This window comes from Carlito syrichta, unplaced genomic scaffold (assembly GCF_000164805.1).
Source record: "Carlito syrichta isolate Samal-C Ts95f unplaced genomic scaffold, Tarsius_syrichta-2.0.1 Scaffold308849, whole genome shotgun sequence".
Taxonomy (NCBI): domain Eukaryota; kingdom Metazoa; phylum Chordata; class Mammalia; order Primates; family Tarsiidae; genus Carlito; species Carlito syrichta.
In genome coordinates, this window is record NW_007252945.1 from 54,346 (window position 1) to 62,573 (window position 8,228).

Below are 8,228 nucleotides of genomic sequence, written 5' to 3' on the forward strand. Positions count from 1 at the left end.
GAGGCTGAGGTGAGTGGATTGTCTGAGCCCGCGGGTTCGAGACCTGCCTGGGCGGCGAGACCTCATCTCTACCATAAATCAAAAAATCAGCCGGGCGTGGTAGTGCGTGCCTGTAATTCCGGCTACTTGGAAGGCTGAGGCGGAAGGATCGCCGGAGCCCAGCAGGTGGAGGCTGCGGTGGCCGGGAGCAGCCCCTGCACTCCAGTCTGGGCGATAGAGTGAGACTCCAACTCAGAAAAAAAAAAATAATAATAATAATCCCATATTTTTAAATACAGTTTATACAATACTTCCTTCTAAATTAAAAAGTATTTCAGTGCCAAAACAGAACATGGAATCTTTTTTTAAAAAACATCATGTCAGTAACTGCAAATGACTTATTTAGGAAGTCATGGTGATAGCCATACCAATTTATTATAAATGCAAATGTTAGAGTGATACTTTGATATTTCTGTCTAATAAGTCTTCTGAGTACTTCACAGAAATTCATCCCAAACCTTTCTTAGGGTCTGTGAAATACTTTTAGAAGCATTTTGTATGTCACTGTAAGCACGATGTTTAGGCGAAAGGCTCTCCCGGAGAATCAGGCAGTGTGAAAGAAGCTCATTTGGACAGTTTTTATACAGAAGCCCAGGGTCGATGCATTTCCACACACTGGTTGGATGGCACTGACAGTGACTGAAAGAGAGGCAATGTCAGGATGTTATGAGGAGGTTTGCATCTCTGGACAGCAGTTTGAGTTGCACATCAGAGGAGACTCAGACCATGTCCCTGCTGGAGTCTTTCATCTGGGGACTCTGGCTGATGCCTGTGGTGGGGAGGGGAACCCCCATCCTTGTCCTTGGGCGCACCTCAGAGGAAAGGGGCTGTAGAAGTTCCTCAGTCCTAATTCTCATTTTATGGGGAGGATTTGAGCTTAAAGTGGTTACCCTAAGAGGTTAGTTTTAGGACTAGAGACCAGAGCGCCTGGTCGCCATGCCAGCTCATTCTGTCGGGGTAGCAGGCAGTACAAAGTGTTTCCAAGGCAAGGGGGTCGTACAGGACTGTGCTAACTATATTTGAAGTTTTATCAAAACAGGGTATTCCTATAAGAAAGGGATTAGCAGTAGTGGGAAACTGCCAGGGAAGGGGAAGGTGGGATTGGCAGTTGAGGGAAACTGCCAGGGGAGGGAGGGGCATACCTCATCAACTTGGGTACCTGCATAACAAACATTTGCATGCCTAACCCTGAATTGTACCCCACATCTTTAAAATAAAGGGGAAAAAAACAGTGTATTACTAGATCACTGAAAGATATGCTTAGAAAACAGTTGGCCGAGTACAGCATATTTGTACACTGAGAGTTACAGAAATGAGAAACAATGAGAGTGTTTCATTGTGCACGACAGAGAAAATCAGTTGTGCTTTCCAGGAGAACTTTCGCATGGGCCAGTTATTTTTTAAAAATCACATTGTAGGAGCCTTACTGATTATTTTTGTTTCATGTTGTAAAATAGCAGAAGCAAAGGAGCCATTCTATACCAGGCTTCTGTGTCGCCAGCTATGCTGTTCCTTCTGCCTCCTGCCCAGCACTTTCCACAATGACTTCCTACTCGGTTGGTCATCCCAGCCTACCATGCACACGTGTGTGCATACACAGCACCCAGACTGGGCGTCCTCTGTAAGCCTATGTGCTGGTTACTTCAGTAGAGTGGCACAGAGTAAATTCTGTTTCTGACACATTATTGGACAAGTTTTGTGGTGTTTTTTTATTATTATTACAAATTAAGCAGAGAAAACGAGTGATTTTTTATTTAAACGCATAGAAACTAGAGCAGCTCAATGTGGTCATAAGTATAGGCATAATATTTTTGTCCATACAGTTATTGGTAAGACCTGGGGTTCTGCCCTGCATCTTGCCCAAAGCCCTGGGAGTCTGGAGCGCTTGAGCACTTACCTCCCAGTGCCAACTCTCAGGATCAGAAGTTGGGTCCTTCTGGGGCTCACTCTTTGTGAAAACCGCATTGTGGTTTTCCTTGTGTGCCTTTTGTGCAAAGCTCTCAGAAGTCTTAATTTTCTTTGGGGAGTCCCATTCTCCTATTGTGCCATCCAAAACCAGCCAGATCTTCAGTCATGTTTTAAAGGCTTTGAGAAGCATCTTTCTCACAACCCTGCTTGTGCATGTTGTCAGTATAGCTGTGCTTCAAGAACAGAAGGATATGGGAAGCCTGTCCAACCCTGGGAACAGAGCAGAAGCCATAGAGGTTTCTGGATAAATCATTCTTAATTTTGAGCATGCCTGTGTGCATTTCTTATTCTAGTAATTTCCCAGTGAGCTGTCATACAGTGACAAGATGGTCTTGCTTTTGAAATAAAGAGCCATCTCAGAGGCACACGACAATGACATTCAGGTCATTCTCTGTAGCGTGTTGCCGTGAGCATGAATTCCTAGAGTGTTATTTTTCAGGTTGCGTGGCAAAGACCAAGTGTCTCCAGTCACTGACTCTGTCTTCGGGAATGTGTGGCTGCTCAGATTGCATTTTCAGAGGAAACCTTTTTAGAGTGACTCCCCAGTTTTCTCCCTGTAGAGGGACTGGAAACAATAATTCAGCTTGACAGTCTTTTGTTGTCTATAAATACATTTTCATATACTGATAATTAAGGGAGACAGCTGCTTTATTTATACAAACAGCTTTGTGAAATTGCTGATGATAAAACATGCTTGGCACATGCCTGAATTGATTACTCTTAAACCTTAGGCTCCCTCGGGTGACTTTCCGTTGCTTGGGTGCCATTGGGGGTGTGGTTGTCCAGCATCAAGAGAAAGGCTCTCTCAAGTTTCTGAGAAGCATGGGGGTCGCTTCTAAAGACAGATGATAAGCTCTGATGAATTATTGAAACTGTGTTTTCTGACACAGATTAGGAAAGGGAAAGCACAGCCTTATTTTTAAAGTTGGCTATATATATTTTTTTTCATCCTGAGCTTTGGGGATCTGATTTGTTTCTGAGTTATTCAGAAATCTAACTTTGTAGTTGAGCTCATTTCGCAAATGTGAACTGGCATGGGGATTTGGAGCCAATGCTACAAAAGCGAACTGACTTAAGAATTAGGAATCGTGTGTATGCTTTTGTGGTTGTTGAAAGTGGTTACTAGGCTTTAATTCTTGCCGCTATAGACACTTCACAAATAGGCTTAATTTCTATTCTGATCTGTTTGGGCAGGATGTATAGTGAGATGGATGTCATGTCCACAGCACCTCAGCATCAGACAGTAGTGGGAGATGCTGTTGCAGAGACTCAACATGTTCTGTCGAAAGAAGATTTTCTGAAGTTGATGCTTCCTGACAGCCCCTTAGTGGAGGAGGGGAGAAGAAAGGTGAGTGACTTTTGGGGCTTTGAAGTTACCGGAAATACTTTTTAAAAAGTATAAACTCAAGAGTTTCCAGAGCACTCCCACACGCATCATCTCTCATGACTCTACCAACAACTCAGTGCATAGCTGGCCACTTCCACTTTTTAGTCTGTCAGTAAGCAAAGGGATCCTGGGAGAGTTATGAAGGGAGGTGTTTTTTTTTTTTTTTGTCTTGAATAGAACTAAAAGTCAAATCCTGGCTCTGGTGTTGTTTAACTGCGTGACCTTATGCAAGTGACTTGGCCTCTTGGCCTCAGTGTCCCCGCCAAAAAAAGGAGCTCATAGTAACAGAATGGTGAATGAGAGCAAGGATAGGAGGCAGTGCATGAGGAGCCTCGTACAGTCCCTGGACCGAACTTGTGATCTTGAGCAGCGTTCTGGAGCTGTAGTCACTGCACTGCTCCAAACTGTCCTCACCTTAGATGTGATCCTGTTCGGGAAGTGGACTGGAGTCAGACATGACACTCTTGCTGGGCATTATACATAGGGTTGGAACTTGCACACTGCCATTTAAAGATACGCAGGGATCGCAGAGAAGGCCGTGCTTTAATCTTACAAATCGACCCCTTGTTCAGTGGCATACCTTCCTCATTCCCTTGATAATGTAAGATTGCTTATTGTTGTTAGCTTTCATTTCATTGTTATTATAGCCTCTTACAGCACTTTGTTAAGTAATGCAAAATATTAGAAGGGACTCACAGGCGGTTTAATCCAGTCACACTTTTTTGCAAGTGATTGGGGCCCCAGACGGTGAAATGTGAAGTCCACATAAATAGTTGTTGCCAGATTCTGGAAGGGAATCCCTGTCTCTCACCCCGAATCCAGCATTTCCTCTTGTTCACATAAAAAGGGAAAGAAATCAGGTCCTGCCGCACTGACCATCTGTGTGCTTCTGTCTCCTGGTGAAACAACGCTGCAATTAACCTCACTGTGTTTTTAGGACAATACTCTGATTAGACACTACCTCAAAGCTGCTTTAGTCTAACATGCTGTAATCAAGTTCTGAAGAAACCTGCTGCTGGTAGTGTGTGATGAGAGAATCCCATAAGAACTGTCATAGTGAGTCTTTTTTAAAACTTGTATCACATCATGTATGTGGTACTGTATAAGCTTGGGTGCAAAAGCAGCATATTGTACAAAGAGTACAAATAGCTTTTCTTTTGAAGGAAGGAACTTCTCCTTGACATTTTTTTTCCTAAAACAAATCGCTGCCTTTTCATAGTGTAAATTTAACTTTGTAGCTCACACACATTCCAGTCACAATTCATCAGGTGGAAAGACTTGACAGAATGAAAGGAACACACACAATAGGAATGTTTTTAACCTTCTTACTACATTTACAAATGTAAATAGCATTTCTTATTTGTTTGATGTGAACGTTCTGGCTTTTACTGTTGTTCATGTAAAAGGAACATGATTCAGTATACAAAGGAAGTAGTTGGAAATTCAGGTTTGATTCAACTTCTCTTGAATATTTGACTACTTGCTTCTTGCATAAGAATCTTTCTTACCCTGTCTGACTTAACACAATGATTTTAATGATTCCTTTAAATCTGGTTATGATCTATTACTATAACTCAATTCTCAACAGTTGTCTAAGGAAGATTTTACTGAACTTATACCATTTTTTAAACAGACTTTTGCAAGTGATACTTCTAAGGAAGATTTTACTGAACTTAAACACCATTTTTTAAACCTGTTTTTATGACCCTGAAAGCTTCGGTGTTCAAAATTAGTTTTATTATTATTTAGATTAGATTGAATCTCACATGTGGTTGAGTGGTACAAAAATTGCCTAATATTAAAATGTAGTCATTTCAAATTAAAATCAAGACAGTACCATGTGTGGTTTTGAATAACTGTTGCCTAAAATGGCAGCCTTATATGATTCCAGGAGCTGTCACTGCTGTAAGGTTATGGAGATTTCATTTAACATTTCAGAATTAATAAAGCGGTGCATGTCTAATTTGTGATAATATTTCACAGAATGTCAGAGGAGAAAAACACAAAATCCAATAACCGCACTGAAGCCCTGGTGCATTTTCCTTGATGGCCTGTGTGCCTGATGTGTTCCTGAGCTCTTGGGGAAAACCCAAAGACGCTATCTCAGCAGTACACAAAACCGCTGGATTTAGGCACGCCACACACTCCTCACTTCCAGTGTTTTACCGGCGGTCCCACCTCCACTTCTCGTCCAAACCCTAGTTTTCGTTCTACGGGAACCTGTCTCCGAGGAGGTCGCTGTACCGCACGCTGTCGGATGAGAGCATATGCAGCAACAGGAGGGGCTCCTCCTTCGCCAGCTCTCGAAGTTCCATCCTGGACCAAGCCCTGCCCAACGACATTCTGTTCAGCACGACCCCACCCTGCCATAGCACGCTGCCTCCACGCACCCACCCCGCGCCCAGCATGGGGAGCCTGAGAAGTAAGTGAGGCCCACCCCGAGAGGGGGCTGATGGGACAGCTCCTGCCTCGGTGGGCTCTTAGACGGCACATCTCCAGGGCAAGTTTGGGAGTCTGTTTGGGGGTGTGTGTTTTTTTTTCTTTTTATGTATATACATATATGCATCTCCTTTGGTGGAATGTTTTCGTCTAGGTAGTTTTCAAATATAAAAGCTCCAGAGTAGACACTTTGAAAAAGTTAGGCAATGCTGGCTACTTCGAAGGAAAATGAAAAACCCATATTCGACATTTTCATCCAGTCCGGTAGTGACTTCTGCAACATGTCTCAGCTCTCATCTCTAGAAAGGGAAAAAGGATCTAAAGCCTGGTTTTTAAAAAAGAAGAAAACTGGTGTGAGACCTGGGTTTTCTGGTGGCAGCAGGTGAGGAGGGAAGGTTGGTTGTTGAGCCTTCTGTTTCTTCTTGAAGTTCCATACCCAGAGATGGAGAGGGTGGTAGATGTGCTTGGGTATCGCAGGCCTTAGCCATGGTTTTACCTGCAGGTGGCTTTGTGTTCCTGTGTAGGTCACTGTGTTCTCTTCTGTCCCAGCTTATTCCCATTTAGTCACAGGTCAGCTTGGTGATTTCTAGATGATTTTCCCTCATGTCCTAAAAATCTAATTTTTACGTAGTATCAGTTATCAATGTATCCCTGTTTAAGGGCTCTTTTTTTTTTTTTTTTACATTAGTCAGCTTTATTTCCTTTTTTCATATTAATTTCTATTTCTGTTATGCAGAAAAATGGGAATTTAATCAGAAATATATTCACTGTCAAGTCTTTTTTCATCATATAAAATATTATCTTTAGAACCAATTTGAACTTCATAATGTACATAGAAATCCCGGGGTAAATGAATCAAAGTTCTAATAACATTTCTAATGCTTAACACATTGGAAATGAACCTTGTATCATAAAATTCTTAATCTATTTATTTAATTAACATAACCTACCATATGAAAGGTCAGAGAGGCATATTCTAATTTCCCAATATTTCTCCAACTGTTTTCTCTTTTTTATGAATAGATGACTGTAATGTCCTCTTAAAAGCTTTTGTAAAACCAATAAAACTCTATCACTCTATTTCCCTGCAAATGTTATTTCATTTAAAATGCTTGAAGTGTGCTTGTGAACTCTTTATGGTATAGGTATTCATGCAAGTCTTACATTCCACTCTTCATTTTACTTCATGTGAAAGATGTATATCTTTTTTTTTTTTTTTAGTTTTACTTTAAAAAGAAAACTTTACTTTTTAGAGCAGTTTCAGGTTCACAGCAAAACTGAGTAAAAAGTTCAGAGAGTTCTCATTATACCACCCCCTCACAGACACATACACACATTTCTCCCGTTATGGATATCCCTTTTTCCCCCAGAGTGGTCCATTCCTGACAATTCATGGACCTACATTGACGGGTTATCATCACCCAAAGTCCTTAGTTTACACGTGGCATTGTATATTCTGTGGGTTTTGACAAATGTCTAATGACATGTCTTCAGTGTTACTATATTGTACATAGTTACACTGCCCTCAAAACCCACTGTATTCTGCCTCTGCATCCCTCCTCCCGTCTAACCCCTGAGCTTTTCTACTGTCTCCATAGTTTTACCTTTTCCAGAACATCTTAGTGGGATCATACAGTACGTAGCCTTTTCAGTCTAGCTTCTTAAACTTAGTAATAGGCATTTAAGTTGCCTCCATGTCTTTTCATGGCTTGATAGCTCATTTCTTTTCAGAGCTGAATAATCTTCTATTGTCTGGATGTACTACAGTTTATTTATCTATATACTAGAGGAGTGTATTTTTTTTATATATATGTTCTAAGGCACAGTTAGGAAACGGGCAAGGTACTCTATTTATTCACTGTCCTAGTTGAAAACTACCTTCCTTGTCTTCGTTGTTCATTTCTCTAGAAAAAGCATCAAGAGTTGCCCTTGCCATTTGCTATTTTTTAGCGAATCCTTATTATTTGATGATATGTCTCCTTCAATTTCTATACTTAAGAAATTACTCAGAAAAATTTTTCTAGACTTGAAGGACGAACTGACAAAATGTAAATAAGGGAGCCAAAAGTCATTTGTAGTGATGTCTGTTCTCCTCAAAGCTTCTAATTTCCTGTCTCTTGCTCATGGAGATCTTAGGCTTCGGAGATCTAGTTATTTGGAGGATCCTTGGTCTCCTGGGCCCTCTGACTAGTACAGTCACTTATGTGAATACAGCTGCTCCTCAACTTAGGATAGGGTTATGTCCCAATAAACCCATCATAAGTTTAAAAGTACACCTAACATAGCAAACAGCATAGCCTAGCCTAGCCTACCATAAATACACTCAGAACTCACATCAGCCTACAGTTGGGCACAGTCATCTGCCACACAGTACACCTTTTTTTTTTTTTTTTTT

The 8,228-nt window shown here is 41.3% G+C and overlaps 1 protein-coding gene across 1 annotated transcript in view; it reads left to right on the forward strand.

The window, feature by feature from the left end:
• The window catches only part of LOC103268571 (signal-induced proliferation-associated 1-like protein 2), an 84,234-nt gene that overhangs the window by 50,742 nt on the left and 25,264 nt on the right, over positions 1 to 8,228 (forward strand). The window contains exons 12-13 of the mRNA XM_021716619.1: positions 3,202 to 3,355; positions 5,597 to 5,816. Of these exons, the coding sequence (XP_021572294.1) occupies positions 3,202 to 3,355; positions 5,597 to 5,816 (374 nt within the window). The remainder of the gene's footprint in view (positions 1 to 3,201; positions 3,356 to 5,596; positions 5,817 to 8,228) is intronic.